Below are 21142 nucleotides of genomic sequence, written 5' to 3' on the forward strand. Positions count from 1 at the left end.
AGGATACTGATGAGAAAGGTAGATGGAGGCTACATTTTATTTTATTTATTTATTTATTTTTGGCCAATTTCTTCATCCTTTTATTTTTTATTTTTTTTTAAATAAATTTATTTATTTTAGTTGGGGGCTAATTACTTTACAATATTGTAATAGTTTTTGCCATACATTGACATGAATCAGCCATGGGTTTACATGTGTTCCCCTTCCTGGACCCCCCACCCACCTCCCTCCCCATCCCATCCCTCTGGGTCATCCCATTGCCCCGGCCCTGAGCCCTTGTCTCATGCATCGAACATGGAATGGTGTTCTGTTTCACATACGATAATATACATGTTTCAATGCTATTCTCCCAGAACGTCCCACCCTCACCTTCTCCCTCAGAGTCCATAAAATTGTTCCATGCATCTGTGTCTCTTATTCTGACTCGCATATAGGGTTATCGTTACCATCTTTCAAATTCCATATATATGCATTAGTATACTGTATTGTTGTTTTTCTTTCTGGCTTACTTCACTCTGTATAATGGGCTCCAGTTTCATCCATCTCAGTAGAACCGATTCAAATGTATTTTTTTTAATGGCTGAGTAATATTCCATTGTGTATATGTACCACAGCTTCCTTATCCATTCGTCTGCTGATGGACATCTAGGTTGCTTCCATGTCCTGGCTATTGTAAACAGTGCTGCGATGAACATTGGGGTACACGTGTCTCTTTCAATTCTGGTTTCCTCGGTGTATATGCCCAGCAGTGGGATTGCTGGGTCATACGGCAGTTCTATTCCCAGTTTTTTAAGGAATCTCCACACTGTTCTCCATAGTGGCTGTACTAGTTTGCATTCCCACCAACAGTGTAAGAGGGTTCCCTTTTCTCCACACCCTCTCCAGCATTTATTGTTTGTAGACTTTTGGATAGCAGCCATTCTGACTGGTGTGAAATGATACCTCATTGAGGTTTTGGAGGCTACATTTTAAAGCTTGGTGTGACATACTGAGAGGGAGTTACATGTATGTAAGCATATATGTCAACCCTGAATTAACCCATTAGATCACTCCTAAGAGTTTGAGTTTTAAGCTGTGGGCCCTCGATACTCATTAAAAGATTATAATGAGGGAGGAAGATGATGAGATATGAGTTTAGAAAGCTCTGTGACAGTGACATAGAAGATGGACTGGAGTGGCTGCAGATGGAAGCAGAAGGATGAGACTAAAATGACCTCTGATGGACAATAGATTGTAGGAGGTAGGTGAGGAAGGGGAGTGAGGCAAGGCAGGGGGAGTGAGGAAGCCCCTTAACCCTCACCTGTCACCCCTATCTCTCACTCTCCGTGTCTTTCTTCATCTTTGTTCCCATTCCCACCCCTGCCCCTCCTCCTTCCCATTCCTCTTCCTTCTTCTCCCTTCCTTTTAATCCACCTTATTTATTCCTTTGCCTATTCTGTTTCTCTTGTTTCAATATCTTCCTTTGTTTTCTCCCTTGTAATCAGTAATATCTTCTAAAATTGTTTCTTTGAGTATTCCAGTCTCCTTTGTACAAGATCCATCACCCATTTCTTAATCCAGAGAACCCCTCTCCCTCTTTTCTTGTCTCAGGACACATATTATATGTGTCCTGTTACTTCTCCCAGTAAGGGACCACCTACATCAGTCAGAGGAGGCACTCCCTGTAGCTTTTCACCCACCCAGAATCAACACCACATAATTTTTCAATATTGACTATCAGCAAAGTGTGCATGGTAGGGCACGAATAAATTATAAGGTACATATTTATATCTCTGGGAGCTTAGAGTTGAATTATAGGGGGAAAACCTAGACTCATGAAAAGTCCATTCATATTGTAATGTGTTAACTGTTGCTTGATAAATGACTGGTACAAAAAATGTATTAGAGACTGGAACATGGGTTTATTTAGATTAGGACACTACACAGAAGAGAGGGATGAGTATTTATTATTCCAGGCACTGTTCTAGAAACCTTATATGTTATTTAATTCCATGGAAAATTTCTAGAAAGGAAAATTTCTTAGAGATGTGGAAACAGACTCAGGTAAATAACTTACTCAAGGTCAAATCTCATGGAATATAAGGTTCTGAAATTTGACCCTGGTTCTGTTGGACTCTGTTTTCCCACCACTACATTATACTGAATCTTTGAAAAGCAGATAGGTGTCTCTGGATGGCTTTAAGATATCTCATGAATGTGTATTCCAGCATCAACTAGTGAAATCTCCAAAGACGAGGCCACTTATATCAGAACATGGTATTATGATCTACAGATGAGAATGTCCATCATTTGGACTTGGACAATTGCTTTGAACCACTGAGCACTAGAACAGCACATAGTAACTTCATGCATCTCTGTCTGTGGTGTGTTTTCCTTAGGTGTATGGAGAAGACATCATGGCATCAGGGAACCACACATGTGTGTCAGAATTTGTCTTCCTGGGGCTCTCCCAGACTCAGGAGCTCCAGCTCGTCTTGTTTCTTGTGTTCCTGTTTGTCTACACCACCACTGTCATGGGAAACCTCCTCATCATGGTCACGGTGACCTCTGATTCCAGGATCCACACACCCATGTATTTTCTGCTGAGAAATCTGGCTATCTTAGATCTCTGTTTCTCCTCAGTCACTGCCCCAAAGATGCTGATGGACTTGCGTGCTGAGAAGAAGACCATCTCCTACCAGGGCTGCATGACTCAGGTCTTCTTCTTCCACTTTCTGGGGGGTGCCATAGTCTTCTTCCTCTCAGTGATGGCCTATGACCGCCTTGTTGCCATCTCCCGGCCCCTCCACTATGTCACCATCATGAACACTCAGCTCTGTGTGGGGCTGGTCGTGACAGCCTGGATGGTAGGTTTTGTTCATTCCATTTCCCAACTGGTCCTGATGCTCCCACTGCCTTTTTGTGGCCCCAATGTCCTAGATAACTTCTACTGTGATGTTCCACAAGTTCTGAGACTTGCCTGCACTGACATTTCTGTCTTGGAGTTCCTCATGATCTGCAACAGTGGGATGCTGGATGTCATCTGGTTCCTCCTCCTCCTGGTCTCCTATTCAGTCATCCTGGTGATGCTGAGGTCCCACTCAGGGCAGGCGAGGAGGAAGGCAGCTTCCACCTGCACCACCCACATTGTCGTGGTGTCTATGGTCTTCATTCCAAGCATTTACCTCTATGCCCGGCCCTTCACCTCCTTCTCCATGGACAAGGCTGTATCCATCAGCCACACGGTCATGACTCCCATGCTCAACCCCATGATCTACACCCTGAGGAACCAGGAGATGCAGGCAGCAGTGAAGAGATTAGGGAGGCGCTGGCTGCTTTGTAAAAGAGAGTGATAGTGGGTCACTTCTCTTTGACTTTGTTTTCTACTTGTAAAGTGGAGAAGCAGCTGTCATATCTGTCCTCTTCATAGCTTGTGGATGTGCTGTGAGGGTCATTGTAGAAGTGAATGAGTATCAAAACTAAACAACTTATTCAGATTTTTAGGAAGAAGGAAAATATCCTTTTTTAATGTGGTGTATTGTTTGAACACTCCTACGACAATAAGATGTGTTGCCATGGAAACATTCTGGAAAGCCACACCCTCCTTTTTGCCTTTTTGGTAGACAGTTTCCTCTTAGGATGACAGCATTTCCCCAGAAGAGCAGTTCTGTTTTCTGTATTTGACCTATTTTTCCTGTACCCCATTTAGGTGTGAGTCTGGATTGTTGAAAACTACAATATTTAGAGTCTTAAGCCTTGGAGACCCTAACCCATCATTTACCAAATAGATAAGCTTGAATGAGACACTTGGCCTCTCTTGAACTCATAACTTTTTCTTCAACAAAGTTATTGAATTTAGTGTTTGACCCCACACTTCCCAGCTTTATTATAAGAATCAAGTCCAAAAAATTGTGAGAAAACATTGAGTAAACCATATATTTTATTTGATTCAATTTTCAAGTTTGAAATTATCATGAATATGTAATTTTTTCTCTTTACCTTTTAATATAGTATAATTATTACAAGCAAAAGATTATGTGTAAAATGCATGTAAGTTGTAAAACACTATTATGTGAACATTCATATACCTGCTACTCAATTCAAGAACCATAGGGTACCAAAAGCTTATACCTACCTACCCATAGATTCTCTCATCACATCACTTTTCTACAGATGAAACTATGTTTCTGAATTTTATGTTTATCATTCTATTGCTTATAAAAATAGTTTTACCACATTTTTAAAAAATCAGTTTATTGTTATGTTTTGCTTCTTTGAGTTTTATAAATATATCAGACTGCATATAATATTCTGTTTTTTTCACTCAACAATATGTCTTTTTTTAATTTATTTATTTTAATTGGGGGCTGATTACTTTACAATATTGTAGTGGGTTTTGCCATACATTGACATGAATCAGCCATGGGTGTACATGTATTTTAAATGCTGCATATTATTCTTTTTGGATTAATTTATTCATTTATACTGCTGTATAATATCCCATTATGAAAATTAGCTTTTGGGGATTATGCCCAGTTTTCATTCTAGCCAACAGTACTCTTTTGCATATTTACTTGTCTCTAGCTGTTTTGTTGAGGAGCTATGGGTCTTTACCTTGAAGTGGACTTGCTGATTCATGACATCTTCAAACATTTACCTTTACAAAAGAAGTGCCAAATGGTTTTCCAAAGTTGTATCTCATTCATCTTCATCAGCAGTGCTGAAGTGTTCCCATTAATTCATGTTCTCCTAACAGTGGATATTGTTGAACTTCATCATTTTTGCCCATTTAGTGGGTAAAAATGGTATCTCACAAGTCTTAACTTGAATTTCTCTAACATTTCTTTCCATATTTTTTATTGTATTCAGGTTTTCCATGAATGCATTTTGTTCAGTTTTTCTATTGACTTTTTCTAGTTCATGTAGGAATTCCTACATAACTGGTTGATGATCTATTTTCAGTTATATTTATTATAATGCATGTGTGCATGCTAAGTCACTTCAGTCATGTCTGACTATGGACATGCTACCCTATGGACTGTAGCCCGCAAGGCTCCTCTGTCTGTGGGAATCTCCAGGCAAGAATACTGGAGTGGGTTACCGTGCCCTCCTCCAGGGGATCTTCCCAACACCGGGATCGAACCTATGTCTCTTATGTGTCTCCTGCATTGGCAGGATTTATTACCATAACTTCTTCCAGTGTGTGGTTTATCTTCTCTATTTTTGTTGTTAGGTTTCATGTAGTCAGGCATATCAATCTTTTATTTTAGTACTAGTTCTTATTGAGACCAAATTTTTAAAATTTTTTTCTTATTCAGAGGACAGAAAAATATTTTGCTACATAGTTCTTTTAACTTAAAAACGTCTACTTTAAAAACATTTTAAGCTTTTTGAAATATTTCAGACTTACAGTAAAGTTGCAAGTATAGTACAAAGGACTTTTTTCCTGACAATTTGAGGACACTGCTTAAGTTGCTAACCTGATGCCCACCATTCCTTATATTTGTCTGCATTTTCTACAGTCATTTCCCTCTATTACTGCCATACAGTCATTAAAATTGATATGCTATCAGTACATTGCTATAATTTTTATCCTCTACTCAAGTTTTGCCAAATATCCCAATAAAGTCTCATAGAAAGAAAATCTGCTTCAAAAACAAGTGTTGCATTTAGTTGTCATATCTCTTCAGGCTTTTTTGATCTGGAAGATATTCTTGATTTTTATTATCTTGGGAACTTTAAAAAATTATTGGCCACTTATTTTGTAGGATATCCTTCAGTTTGGATTTGTCTGATGCTTCATGATGATTAGACTCGGGTGATGCATCTCTGTCTCTTTGCCAGAAACAACCCACCAGTCATGCTGTGTTCCTATTACAGCCTATGAAGTGTGAATGCTTTTGTCCTGTCACTAATGTGCCATCACTCTGACTACTTGACTAACAGGTGTTCACTAGCTTTCACTCATGATTTTTCTTAATTACCTTTTAATCTCCCTCCTTCTTTCTTGGCTCCCATCTCCTTTTCCCTTTCTCCTCTAGCTCTTCACCCTCCTCACATCATTAATGATTTTGAAGCTGGTATAGGCTGAGTCCTGAACACAGGAAAATTATACACCTTTAACTGCTTTCCTTAAGTCTTTGCTGAAACCGGATGGGAATATGAATAAACAGAAGAGCTGTATACCGCTCTGTCTATCCTCTCAGCTCTCCCCTCTTTCCTCCTCCCTGCTGCCACAGGGGCCCTTGTCTGTACTCTTTTGCAAACCTCTTCCATTGGCTTCTAACCTCCCTCAAGGTAAAATGTAAATGTAGGAGCCTGGTATTTTAACATTATTCAGAGTGATTGGTGCCTCCTCTGCACTCTAATGTCTCACCACTTTCCCCTGTGCTCCAGCCTTGTCAAGGCTTTCAGGGTTCATGAAGTGTATGCTGTACCATTTCATCTCTAGATCCCTATTCTGCCAGAAACACACTTTCCCTCCTTTGCCTGCCTAACACACTTGAATTTCACTTCTGTCTGAATGTTATATCCTCTGGGAAGCCACCCCCTCTCTCCCAGTCATGGTTACTCAGTCTGTTAACCTTTCGTGTTCCTCTAGTTAAGCTATCTCCCCTGCGAAGTACATTTCTATATTTCTGGGTTTGTTTTTCCCATGAGCCTGTAAGTTTGTTGAGAGGAGAATGTATGTCTTCTTTTTGTGTTCTCAGCATTAAATATTGAGGTATACCCAACTTGCCTTTTACTGCTCTCCTACTCTTAAAAAAGGATAACGTTCAGTTATGTTAACAAATGTTGACCTAAATCAAATAGCAAATATTTCTCCAGCAAAGATGAGTTTCTTCAAGATCAGCAGAGAATTGCAGTTCAGGCTCTGCACCAATGGTGAGTGGAAGTGCACCCATGGGCAAGTCCTTCAAGGCAAGAGAAGAAGGCTATTTTTATGGAGAGGGAAAGGAGGTTGAGGAGGCAGGAATAAACAAAGAGTTCACGGCTTTTCACTGGCTGAGTCCTTGCCAGGAAAGGAGAGGTGTCTTTCTTTTTCCTGTTGGGCTCTGCTATTGTCACAGGGTGTGAGAGCTCCCTGCTCTGGTCTCCCAACTCTACTTAACTGAGGTTTCAGCTTATTAACTTTTTACATTTATGAACTTTCAAAATAGCCCAATACAATAACTTCAAAACTACAAGCCATATTAGAACCATTTTCTAAAACAGATAAATTATCCACAATCCTGATCTGAAGAATCAACTTTGAATTTTAGATGTGGTTTGGTAAACATTTTATACTCATTTATGTGCCTTGAGAGGACAAATATATAAACTAGAATATACAAAGGCTGTCTTACTGAGAATTAAATCAGAATCATAAGGAATTAATTGAGGCAATTAATTAGTCACTTTATCAATAGTGACATCTGACAGTCAAGGAGATTGACAAGACATATTCACTCCCCTAGCATGAACTCAGACTATCTTATTTTTTATGTTTAAATTATTATTTAATTTTTAAAATTATTATTTTTTTAGCTACAATGTGTAATTTGTGGGATTTTCGTTCCCCAACCAGGGATCAAACTTGGGCCCTTGCAGTAAAAGTACTGAGTCCTAACCAGGGAATTCTACCATGGAATTCTTCAGTCTGTCTTATTAAATGGTCAGATTTTAAAATGAACTAAAGTTAAGCGTGTGAGATGAGTGCAATTGTGCAGCAGTTTGAACATTCTTTGGCATTGCCTTTCTTTGGGATTGGAATGAAAACTGACCTTTTCCAGTCCTGTGGCCACTGCTGAGTTTTCCAAATTTGCTGGCATATTGAGTGCAGCACTTTAACAGCATCATCTTTTAGGATTTGAAATAACTCAACTGGAATTCCATCACTTCCACTAGCTTTGTTAGTAGTGATGCTTCCTAAGACCCACTTGACCTCACATTCCAGGATGTCTGGCTGTAGGTGAGTGATCACACGATTGTGGTTATCTGGATCATGAAGATCTTTTTTGTATAGTTCCCGTTTCCCCCATTATCAGTTTCTCCTATCAGGAAGCGTAAGTCTCATCCTTATCCATCAGAGGGCAGAGAGAATGAAAACCACAATCACAAAAAACTAATCAAACTGATCACATGGACCACAGCCTTGTCTAACTCAATGAAACTATGAGCCATGCCATGTAGGGCCACCCAAGATGGATGGATCACGGTGGAGAATTCTGACAAAATGTGGTCCCCTGGAGAAGGGAATGGCAAACCACTTCAGTATTATTGCCTTGAGAACCCCATGAAGTAGGAAAAGAAAACATAAAGATGGCTAATAAACACATGAAAAGATGCTCAACATCACTCACTATCAGAGAAATTCAAATTAAAAAACACAATGAGGTAACATTTCATGCTGGTCAGTATGGCTGCCATCAAAAAGTCTACATACAGTAAATGCTGGAGAGGGTGTGGAGAAAAGGCAACCCTCTTAAACTATTGGTGGGAATGCAAACTAGTACAGCTACTATGGAGAACAGTGTAGAGATTCCTTAAAAAACTAAAAATAGAACTGCCATATGACCCAGCAATGCCCCTGCTGGGCATACACCCCGAGGAAGCCAGAACTGAAAGAGACACATGTACCCCAATGTTCATCGCAGCACTGTTTACAATAGCCAGGGCATGGAAGCAACCTAGATGTCCATCGGCAGACGAATGGATAAGGAAGCTGTGGTACATATACACAATGGAATATTACTCAGCTATAAAAAAAGAATGCATTTGAGTCAGTTCTAATGAGGTGGATGAAACTGGAGCCTATTATACAGAGTGAAGTAAGTCAGAAAGAGAAACACCAATACAGTATATTGACACATATATATGGAATTTAGAAAGACAGTAATGATGACCCTATATGCAAGACAGCAAAAGAGACACAGATGTAAAGAACAGACTTTTGGACTATGTGGGAGAAGGCAAGGGTAGGATGATTTGAGAGAATAGCATTGAAACATGTATATTACCATATGTAAAATAGACAACCAGTACAAGTTTGATGCATGAAGCAAGGCACCCAAAGCCAGTGTGCTGGGACAACCCAGAGGGATGAGGAGGGGAGGAACATGGGAGGGGTGTTCAGGATCGGGGGACACATGTCGATGTATGGCAAAAACCACCACAATATTGTAAAGTAATTAGCCTTCGATTAAAATAAATAATTTTTTTTAAAAAAAGATAAGACAAAAAAAAACTTCTGACTTCTTAGAGCTTTCTGAACTGCATAGGATTTCCAGGTTGGTCTGAATTCTTTGCAAATGTTTATACTTGGCAAAATAAAGTATCTGCCTATGACAGATAAGAATATACTGTGAAACTCTTCCACATACAAGAGATAATAGATTTTTAAGTTATTTTTTAATTGACGTAATAGTTGCTGTATAATATTACGTATGTTACAGGTGTACAATATTCTGACTAACAATTTTAAAGGTTATACTTCATTTATAGTTATTATAAAATATTTATTGTATTCCCTGTGTTGTACAATACATCCTTACTCTCCATGTCCATTCACATTGCTGAAAATGGCAAATTTCTATTCCTTTTATGGCTGGGTAGTATTCCATTATACACACACACACACACACACACACACACACACACACACACACACACACATACTGCATCTTCTTTATCCATTCACCTTAGACACTTTGGTTATTTTCATATCTTGGCAATTATATAAATAACATTGCTGTGAACATTGTACATGTGTCTTTCAAATTAGTGTTTTGGGGATTTTTTGAAAATATATCCAGAAGTGGAATTGTTGGGTCATGTAGTAGTTCTATTTTTAATTTTTTCAGAAACCCCTATGCTGTTTTTCACAGTGGCTGCACCAGTCTACATTCCCACCAATAATATATGAGGGTTCCCTTTTCCCCACATTCTCACCAACGTTTGTTATTTGTGTTCTTTTTGATGATAGCAATTCTGACAAGTATGAGGTGATATCTCATTATGATTTTCATTTGCATTTACCTGATAATTAGCAATATTGACCATCTTTTCTTCTGCCTGTTAGCTATATGTATTTTTCCTGAGAAATGTCTATTCAGGGACTTCCCTGGTGGTCCACTGGCTAAGACTCCGTGCTCCCAGTGCAGGGGGCAAGGATTTGATCTCATGTGGGCAAGGATCCACATGCCACAACTAAGAGTTCACATGCTGCAACTAAAAGAGCCTGCATATTGCAGCTAAAAAGATCTCACTTGCTGCAATGAAAATCGAAGATTCTGCATACTGCAGCTAAGGCCCAGAGAAGCCAAATAAATATTAAAAAAAGAAAAGAAAAGAAAAGAAAAATGTCTATACAGATCTTCTATTCATTTTTAAATTGGGACTTTTGTTTTTTGGCTGTTGCGTTGCATGAGCCATTTATATATGTTGGATGTGAATCCCTTATCAGTCCTATCATTTGCAAACATTTCTTCTCATTCTCTAGGTTGGCTTTTCACTTTGTTGACGGTTTCCTTTGCTGTGCAAATGCTGAGTTTAATTAGCTTCCATTTGTTTATTTTTGCTTTTGTTTCCTTTACTTTAGGAGACAGATCCAAAACAATATTGTGGCAATTTATATCAGTGTTCTGGCTATGTTTTTCTCTACGAGTTTTGTAATACTCAGTTGTCTGTTTAGGTCTGTAATTTCATTCTTTTACATGTAAGATCCCCTGGAGAAGGGAAGGGCTACCCACTCCAGTATTCTGGCATCGAGATTTCCATGGACTGCAGCATGCCAGGCCTCCTTGTCCATCATCAACTCCGAGGATTTACTCAAACTAATGTTCATTGAGTCGGTGATGCCATCCAACCATCTCATCTTCTGTCATCCCCTTCTCCTCCAGCCTTCAATCTATCCCAGCATCAGGTCTTTTCCAATGAGTCAGTTCTTCACATCAGGTAGCCAAAGTATTGGAGTTTCAGCTTCAGCATCAGTCTTTCCAATGAATATTCAGGACTGATTTCCTTTAAGATGGACTGGTTGGATCTCCTTGCAGTCCAAAGGACTCTCAAGAGTCTTCTCCAACACCACAGTTCAAAAGCATCAATTCTTCGGCACTCAGCTTTCTTTATAGTCCAACTCTCACATCCAAACATGACTACTGGAAAAACCATAGCTTTGACTAGATGGACCTTTCTTGGCAAAGTAATGTCTCTGCTTTTTAATAAACTGTCTAGGTTGGTCATAACTTTTCTTCCAAAGAGCAAGCGAGTTTTCATTTCATGGCTGCAGTCACCATCTGCAGTGATTTTGGAGCCCCCCAAAATTAAGTCTGACACTGTTTCCACTGTTTCCCCATCTATTTCCCATGAAGTGATGGGTCCAGATGCCATGATCTTAATTTTCTGAACGTTGAGTTTTAAGCCAACTTTTTTACTCTCCTCTTTCACTTTCATCAAGGGGCTCTTTAGTTCTTCTTCACTTTCTTCCATAAGAGTGATGTCATCTGCATACCTGAAGTTACTGATATTTCTCCTGGCAATCTTGATTCCAACTTGTGCTTCATCCAGTCCAGCATTTCTGATGATGTACTCTGCACAGAAGTTAAATAAGCAGGGTGACAATATACAGCCTTGATGTACTCCTTTCCTGATTTGGAACCAATCTGTTGTTCCATGTTGAGTTCTAACTGTTGCTTCTTTACCTGCATACAGATTTCTCAGGAGGCAGGTCAGGTCGTCTTGGATTCCCATCTCTTTCAGAATTTTTCACAGTCTCTTGTGATCCACAAAGTCAAAGGCTTTGGCATAGTCAACAAAGCAGAAGTAGATATGGAACTCTCTTGCTTTTTTGATGATCCAACGGATGTTGACAATTTGACCGCTGGTTCCTCTGCCTTTTCTAAATCCAGCTTGAACATCTGCAAGTTCACGGTTCACGTTCTGTTGAAGCCTGTCTTGGAGAATTTTGAGTATTACTTTGCTAGCTTGTGAGATGACAGCAATTGTGCGGTAGTTTGCTGAATTTTGTCAAAGGCTTTTTCTGCATCTATTGAGAAGATCATATGGTTTTTATCTTTCAATTTGTTAATATGATGTATCACATTGATTGATTTGCATATATTGAAGAATACTTGCATTCCTGGAATAAACCCAACTTGATTATGGTGTATGAGCTTTTTGATGTGTTGCTGAATTCTGTTTGCCAAAATTTTGTTGAGGATTTTTGCATCTATGTTCATCAGTGATACTGGCCTGTAGTTTTTCTTTTTCTTTTTTTTTTTTTTCCATGACTTTGATTTTGGCTGAATTGCTATTTCATTACAGTTCTTCCTCAGATAAAGTAGGTTTTATACATCAACATTTGTTGAATGAATTAAGCCATTCAGCTCATTTGAGTTACAGAAGCCCTTCATCTTATCTGATTATGTATCTTCTTTTTTTTTTTTTAATAAATTTATTTATTTTAGTTGGGGGCTAGTTACTTTACAATATTGTAATAGTTTTTGCCATACATTGACATGAATCAGCCATGGGTTTACATGTGTTCCCTTTCCTGGACCCCCCACCCACCTCCCTCCCCATCCCATCCCTCTGGGTCATCCCATTGCCCCGGCCCTGAGCCCTTGTCTCTGTAGTTTTTCTTTTTTTGTGTTGTCTTTATCTGGTTTTGGTATCAGGGTGATAGTGGCCTCATAGAATGAGTTTGAAAGTGTTCCTTCCCCTGCAATTTTTTGAAAGAGTTTTAAAAGGATAGGCATTAGCTCTTCTCTAAATGTTTGATAGAATTCTCCTGTGAAGCCATCTGGTCCTGGGCTTTTGTTTTTTATGAGATTTTTGATCACAGCTTCAGTTTCACTGCTTGTAATTGGGTTGTCCATGATTTCTATTTCTTCCTTGTTCAGTCTTGGAGGATTGAACTTTTCTGAGTATATGTCCATTTCTTCCAGGTTATCCATTTTATTGCCATATAGTTGTCCATAATAGTCTCTTATAACCCATTGTATTTTGCATTGTCTGTTGCAACCTCTCCTTTTTCGTTTCTAATTTTGTTGATTTCATTCTTCTCCCTTTTTCTTGATGAGTTTGGCTAAAGGTTTGTTAATTTTGTTTATCTTTTCAAAGAACAGCTTTTAGTTTTATTAATCTTTACTATTGTTTCTTTCATTTCTTTTTCATTTATTTCTGCCCTGATCTTTATGATTTCTTTCCATCTACTAATTTTGGGGGATTTTTGTTCTTCTTTTTCCAGTTGTTTTAGGTGTAAAATTAGTTGTCTATTTGATGTTTTCCTTGTTTCTTGAGGTAGGATTGTATTGCTATAAACTTCCCTCTTAGAATTGCTTTTGCTGCATCCCATAGGTTTTGAGTTGTCGTGTTTTCATTGTCACTTGTTTCTAGAAATTTTTTGATTCCCCTTTTGATTTTTTCAGTAACCTGTTGGCTATTTAGAAAAGTGTTGTTTAATCTCCCTGTGTTTGTGTTCCTTACAGTTTTTTTCTTGTAATTGATATCTAGTCTCATAGCATTGTGGTCAGAGAAGATGCTTGATACGATTTCAATTTTCTTAAATTTACTGAGGTTTGACTTGTGACCCAAGATGTAGTCTATCCTAGAGAACGTTCCATGTGCACTTGAGAAGAAGATGTATTCTTCTGCATTTGGATGAATGTCCTGAAAATATCAATGATCTCACCTAATGTATCATTTAAGACTTGTGTTTCCTTATTAATTTTCTGTTTTGATGATCTGTCCATTGGTGTGAGTGGGTGTTAAAGTTTTCTACTATTATTATGTTGCTGTCAACTTCTCCTTTTATGTCTGTTAGTGTTTGTCTTATGTATTGAGGTGTCCAGTGTTGGGTGCATAGATATTTACAATTGTTATGTCTTCCTCTTGGATTGATCCCTTGATCATTATGTAGTGTCCTTCCTTATCACTTCTAATCTTCTTTAAGGTCTGCTTTGTCTGATGTGAGGATTGCTACTCCAGCTTTCTTTTGCTTCCCATTTGCATGGAATATATTTTTCCATTCTCTCACTTTCAGTCTATACGTGTCTTGAGGTCTGAAGTGGCTTTCTTGTAGACAGAATATATATGGGTCTTGTTTTTGTATCCATTCAGCCAGTCTGTGTCTTTTGGTTGGAGCATTTAATCCATTTACATTTAAAATAATTATTGATATATATGTTCCTATTGCCATTTTATCAATTGTTTGGGGTTGATTTTGAAGATCTTTTTTCTTCTTTTGTATTTCTTGACTATATAAGTCCCTTTAACACTTGTTGTAAAGCTGATTTGGTGGTACTGAATTCTCTTAACTTTTGCTTTTCTGAAAAGGTTTTGATTTCTCCATCAATTTTGAATGAGATTCTTAATGGGTACAGTAATTCTAGATTGTAGATTTTTCCCTTTATGTACTTTAAATATATTCTGCCATTCCCTTTTGGCCTGCAGAGTTTCTGCTGAAAGATCAGCTGTTAAGTATATAAGGTTTCCCTTGTATGTTACTTGTTGCTTCTCCTTTGCTGTTTTTAATATTCCTTCTTTGTGTTTAGTCTTTGTTAGTTTGAGTAGTATGTTATCTTGGTATGTTTCTCCTTAGATATGGGACTCTTTGTGCCTCTTGGACTTGATTACTATTTCCTTTTCCATGTTGGGGAAATTTTCAACTATAATCTCTTCAAAAATTTTCTTGTGCCCTTTCTTTTTCTCTTCTTTTTCTGGGACCCATATAAGTCAAATGTTGGTGCATTTGCTATTGTCCCAGAGGCCTCTGAGACTATCCTCAGTTCTTTTCATTGTTTTTGCTTATTCTGCTTTTCAGAAGTTATTTCCACCATTTTATCTTCCAGTTCACTGATTTGTTTCTTCTGCATCAGATATTCTGCTATTGATTCCTTCTAGAGTATTTTTAATCTCAGTAATTGTGTTGTTTTTCTCTGTATGTTTATTCTTTAATTCTTCTAGGTCTATGTTAATTGATTCTTGCATTTCCTTTTCCCAGGCTTCAAGATTGAATTATTTCTTACTTTTGGTTTCTGCCCTCTTAAGGTTGGTTCATTGGTTTGGGTAAACTTCATATAGGGTGAGATTTGTGCTGAGTTTTGTTTGTTTGTTTTTCCTCTGATGGGCAAGGCTGAGTGGGGGTAATCCTGTCTGCTAATGATTGGGTTTGTATTTTTGTTTTGTTTGTTGTTTAGATGAGGTGTCCTGCACAGGGTGCTACTGGTGGTTGGGTGATGCTGGGTCTTGTATTCAAGTGGTTTCCTTTGTGTGAGTTCTCACTGCTTGATACTCCCTGGGGTTAGTTCTCTGGTAGTCTAGGGTCTAGGAGTCACTGCTCCCACTCCAAAGGCTCAGGGCTTGATCTCTGGCCAGGAACGAAGATTCCACAAGTGGTTTGTTATGAGATTACATGTCTTTTGGTTGGAGCATTTAATCCATTTACATTTAAGATAATTATTGATATATATGTTCCTATTGCCATTTTAAGACAAATATCCAAAAATGAGAAGCCAAAGATGAACCCCAGAAAAATGGCAGTTACAAAATCAGGCAAATATTAATTAAAATAATGTAATATATACATATACATATACACTCTATGTCAATCTTAAAGGAAATCAGTCCTGAATATTCATTGGAAGGACTGATGCTGAGGCTGAAACTCCAATACTTTGTCCCTCTGATGCGAAGAGCTGACTCATTTGAGAAGACCCTCATGCTGGGAAAGTTTGAAGGTCAGAGGAGAAGGGGATGGCAGAGGATGAGATGGTTGGATGGCATCACCGACTCAATGGATATGGGTTTGGGTGGATTCTGGGAGCTGGTGATGGACAGGGAGGCCATGCTGCAGTCCATGGGGTCGCAAAGAGTCTGACATGACTGAGCGACTGAACTGAACTGAACATATACACCCATGAACAAAGTCAAAACAGTCCAGCAAAAAATAAAGTACAGTAGATTGACCCAGTGAACAAAGGAAATCCAAAATTTTATTTACCAGTTAAGAACAAAACAACTAAACCACAAACTGGAAAACAAAACTAGAGCAGGGTGCCAAGTGGGGAATAAAACAATGAAAACAAAACTAACAAATATGCTAAAAGGAAAGGAAAGAAAAGAAAGAAAGAATAGATATTCAAAGTTAATTGGAGGTAGATAAAGAAGATTTATATATATTAAAGATTAATTGTAAGGGGAAAAGAACAGTACGGAAGGCAAACAAAGGAATAAATGTAGAAAAACTATAATAGGTTTAAAAAATTAAAAACTAAAATTATAAAAAAAGAGAAAAGTTAAAAAAAAAAAAAAGGAAGAAGAAAGAAAAAAGGAAAACTACACAGAACTGGCACCTTGTTTTAGCTTTGTTTTCCAATTTGTGCTTTAGTTAGTTTTGTCCTGGTAGATATAATTTTTGGTTTCCTTTGTTTGCCAGGTCAATCTATTGTACTTTATTTTTGTTGGACTGTTTTGATTTTGCTTATAGGTGTATGTGTATGTGTATATTCAGTCACACTTTTTATTGTTATTATAAACCTCTGTGTCTACTTTGGGTTTTGCAGTTCTGTGTAGTTTTCCTTTTTTTCCTTTTTTCTTTCTTATTCCATTTTTTCTTTACTTTTATTTTTTTTATAACTTTAGTTTTTAATTTTTTAAACCTACTATAGTTTTTCTACATTTATTCCTTTGTTTGCCTTCCCTATTGTTCTTTTCCCCTTACTGTTAATCTTTAATATATATAAATCTTCTTCATCAACCAGAATTGAAAGACACACGTGTACCCCAGTGTTCATCACAGCACTGTTTACAATAGCTAGAACATGGAAGCAACCTAGATGTCCATCAGCAAACGAATGGATAAGAAAGCTATGGTACATATCAGTTCAGTTCAGTCGCTCAGTCGTGTCTGACTCTTTGAGACCCCATGAATTGCAGCACGCCAGGCCTCTCTGTCCATCACCAACTCTCGGAGTCCACCCAAACCCATGTCCATCGAGTCAGTTATGCCATCCAATCATCTCATCCTCTGTCGTCCCCTTCTCCTTCCGCCCCCAATCCTACCCAGCATTAGGGTCTTTTCCAATGAGTCAACCCTTCGCATGAGGTGGCCAAAGTATTGGAGTTTCAGCTTCAACATCAGACCTTCCAATGAACATCCAGGATTGATCTCTTTTAGGATGGATTGATTGGATCTCCTTGCAGTCCAAGGGACTCTCAAGAGTCTTCTCCAACACCACAGTTCAAAAGCATCAATTCTTCGGCACTCAGCTTTCTTCACCGTCCAACTCTCACATCCATACATGACCACTGGAAAAACCATAGCCTTGACTAGACGGACTTTTGTTGGCAAAGTAATGTCTCTGCTTTTAAATATGCTATCTAGGTTGGCCATAACCTTCTTTCCAAGGAGTAAGCGTCTTTTAATTTCATGGCTGCAATCACCATCAGCAGTGATTTTGGAGCCCCCCAAAATTAAGTCTGACACTGTTTCCACTGTTTCCCCATCTATTTCCCATGAAGTGATGGGACCAGATGCCATGATCTTAGTTTTCTGAACGTTGAGCTTTAAGCCAACTTTTCCACTCTCCTCTCACTTTCATCAAGAGGCTCTTTAGTTCTTCTTCACTTTCTGCCATAAGGGTGGTGTCATCTGCATATCTGAGGTTATTGATATTTCTCCCGGCAATCTTGATTCCAGCTTGTGTTTCTTCCAGCCCAGCGTTTCTCATGATGTACTCTGCATAGAAGTTAAATAAGCAGCGTGACAATATACAGCCTTGACGTACTCCTTTTCCTATTTGGAACCAGTCTGTTGTTCCATGTCCAGTTCTAACTGTTGCTTCCTGACCTGCATACAGGTTTCTCAAGAGACAGGTCAGATGGTCTGGTATTCCCATCTCTTGCAGAATTTTCCACAGTTTATTGTGATCCACACAGTCAAAGGCTTTGGCATAGTCAATAAAGCAGAAATAGATGTTTTTCTGGAACTCTCTTGGTTTTTCGATGATCCATCGGATATTAGCAATTTGATCTCTGGTTCCTCTGCCTTTTCTAAAACCAGCTTGAACATCTGGAATTTCACGGTTCACATATTGCTGAAGCCTGGCTTGGAGAATTTTGAGCATTACTTTACTAACATGTGAGATGAGTGCAATTGTGTGGTAGTTTGAGCATTCTTTGGCATTGCTTTTCTTTGGGATTGGAACAAAGACTGACCTCTTCCAGTCCTGTGGCCACTGCTGAGTTTTCCAAATTTGCTGACATATCGAGTGCAGCACTTTCACAGCATCACCTTTGAGGATTTGAAATAGCTCAACTGGAATTCCATCACCTCCACTAGCTTTGTTCATAGTGATACTTTCTAAGGCCCACTTGACTTCACATTCCAGGATGTCTGGCTCTAGGTGAGTGATCACACCATCGTGATTATCTGGGTCATGAAGATCTTTTTTGTACAGTTCTTCTGTGTATTCTTGCCACCTCTTCTTAATATCTTCTGCTTCTGTTAGGTCCATACCATTTCTGTCCTTTATCGAGCCCATCTTTGCATGAAATGTTCCTTTGGTATCTCTAATTTTCTTGAAATCTCTAGTCTTTCCCAATCTGTTGTTTTCCTCTATTTCTTTGTATTGATCGCTGAGGAAGGCTTTCTTATCTCTTCTTGCTATTCTTTGGAACTCTGCATTCAGATGGGTATATCTTTCCTTTTCTCCTTTGCTTTTCGCTTCTCTTCTCTTCCCAGCTATCTGTAATGCCTCCTCAGACAGCCATTTTGCTCTTTTGCATTTCTTTTCCATGGGGATTTTCTTGATCCCTGTCTCCTGTACAATGTCACAAACCTCTATCCATAGTTCATCAGGCACTCTGTCTATCAGGTCTATTCCCTTAAATCTATTTGTCACTTCCACTGTATACTCATAAGGGATTTGATCTAGGTCATACCTGAATGGTCTAGTGATTTTCCCTACTTTCTTCAATTTAAGTCTGAATTTGGCAATAAGCAGTTCATGATCTGCAGTCACCATCTGCAGTGATTTTGGAGCCCAGAAAAATAAAGTCAGCCACTATTTCCACTAGCGTCAATAAAATCGACAACTACAGCTGAGGGAGCAAAAAAAAGAAAAAAATCCAAAAGAATCTACAGAACAAGTCAAAACATAAGAATAATAAATGTTTTTGAGTCACTGCTGTCAGAGACCTTTCCCTCACTGGGTGTCACAGTCCACTTCACCTCCCTAGAAGGCCCTCCAACTCTGTGCTGATCTCGGTACCTGCTGTGGGGGCAGCTCAGATTCTAATCTGGTCTTTCTCCTGTGTGTTCTTGCCAACAATGTCCACAGTTAACTAGTGTGCTTTCTTTTGTGGAAGCTCTCAATGCCCTTTTACATATTTCATAGACACAGTCTGCCTAGTTGATTACGTGGATTTAATCTGCAGCTTGTACAGCTGGTGGGAAGATTTTGGGTCTTCTTCCTTAGACACACTGCCCCTGGGTTTCAATTGTGGTTTTATTTCCTCCTCTGCACGTGGGTCATCCATTGGGGTTTAGCTCCTGAGGCTGCCCTGGAGGACTTGGGTTTGCCCCTGTGAGGGCCAGGTGTGGAGGCGGTGCAGCTGCTTGGGTCTCAGGGGTTCTGGCAGCATCAGGGGAGTTGGCGGCTAGGGCAGAAGGGGATATAGTGCTCTAGAAGGGTGTGGCAACCAGTATTGGCCAATATGTTCCAGTATTCTTGCCTGGATAATCCCCCTCCCTGACAGAGAAGCCTAGCTGGCCACAGTCTACGGGGTCACAAAGAGGCGGACACTACCGAAGCGACCCTGCCCGTATAGACGGAAGACTTTTTCTGCCTGTGGCAGCTCTGCCCCAGTGAGAGTTGAGCGTGAAGGTGGCGCAGCTGTTTGGCTTCTGGTGACCCTGGCAGCGCCAAGTGTACAGGGACACAGACTGCTTCCTCTGCAGGAGTTATGGCCCTATCAGAGTCCTTTTTTGAGCCTCTTGTAGCTGGTGATCAGAAGGCCTCCTTGGCCAGTCTTTCTCTGTAGCTCCACTCATTCAGGCACTTAGAGGGCTCCCTTGCCCAGAGTCCTTCTCTGTTGTTTGGTGCATCAGGCACTAAAGAGACCCCCACCCCTTGCTGGTGTCCTACTCTGTAGATTGGTGCATCAGACACTTAAAGGGGCACCCTGGCTGGGGTCCTTCTCCGTAGTTTCCTGTGTCAGGTGTTTGATTGGCCAGCCTCTCTATTGTTCAGCTGCCATAGCTGGCGTGTCGGGAGAGAGAGGCTATGGTGATGGCTCCACCCCCTACGTGTGACTCAGCAGTATCGGCTTGCTTCAGTGGCTGCCTGTCTTTCCTCCACAGGCATTTCCCACCACAGTCTCCTCCCACACATCCCCTCCATCCATCTCTCTGCAGTCAACAGCAGCCCTTGCCCTGGGATTGCTCCACAATCCCTCAACTCCAGCTCCCAGCCGCTGCATCTTCCATGGGACCTGCGTCCCTGTCCAGGGTATGTATGGCTGCAGCAAGGACTCTCTGATTCTCATTCCCTTTAGTTTGCTGCAGATTAGCTGTTTCACTTTCAGCCTTAAATGTTTCTCCTCTGACTCAGACAGTTGCCCTGATGTGGGGATCGGAGTTCTCCCATCTGCCAAGGGCAGGTCCAGTCCTACTAACACTCCTGTTTTTCCCTCTGGTTCCTTCATCCTACCTAGTTTTGCGTGGTTCTATATATTCTTTTCCGCTAATCAGGTACTCCTGTCCGCCCTCAGCTGGTGTTCTGTATGCATTTCTGTGTCTGAAGGTGTATTCCTGATGTATCCATGGAAAGAGAAGTACTCCACGTACACCTATTCCTCCACCATCTTATTCTCTATTTTTACTTTTTTATAATCAGGTAATTTTAAGAAGATCATCCTAGCTAATCTGCATGTACCTGACTCGATAAGTTAAAAGACCTTAAGAGCAGGACCAAGGTTTTCTTAAGAAAGATGAAATCCTGGACTGTAGCTTCATACCTAAGAGTTTCAGCCTGCTCTTCTGTTGGCCTGCTCTACAGATTTCATGCTTACCTCACCAGTCTCACAATCAGAAAGGAATTCCTTGCAATGAATCTTTCTCTCTCTCTCTGTCCCCTATCTCTATCTCTCTCTGTCTCCTCAGCATGTGGATTATTTTGAG

At 39.7% G+C, this 21142-nt stretch overlaps 1 protein-coding gene and 1 pseudogene across 2 annotated transcripts in view; one reads left to right on the top strand and one right to left on the bottom strand.

Moving 5' to 3' along the window:
* LOC145543514 (large ribosomal subunit protein uL30 pseudogene) overlaps positions 1 to 21142 on the bottom strand; it is a 208818-nt pseudogene that overhangs the window by 160713 nt on the left and 26963 nt on the right. The window lies entirely within an intron of this gene.
* On the top strand, positions 2397 to 3332 carry LOC145542681 (olfactory receptor 4D2-like). Its single transcript, XM_081582091.1, has one exon. The coding sequence runs from the start codon at positions 2397 to 2399 to the stop codon at positions 3330 to 3332; it is 936 nt and encodes a 311-aa protein (XP_081438217.1).

The sequence above is a fragment of the Giraffa tippelskirchi genome, chromosome 3, assembly GCF_054371585.1.
Source record: "Giraffa tippelskirchi isolate mGirTip1 chromosome 3, T2T-mGirTip1v1.2.pri, whole genome shotgun sequence".
NCBI lineage: Eukaryota > Metazoa > Chordata > Mammalia > Artiodactyla > Giraffidae > Giraffa > Giraffa tippelskirchi.

Bases quoted from the DNA above. Each gene is read 5' to 3' on its own strand.
- LOC145542681 (XM_081582091.1), top strand. From the start codon at position 2,397: ATGGCATCAGGGAACCACACATGTGTGTCAGAATTTGTCTTCCTGGGG.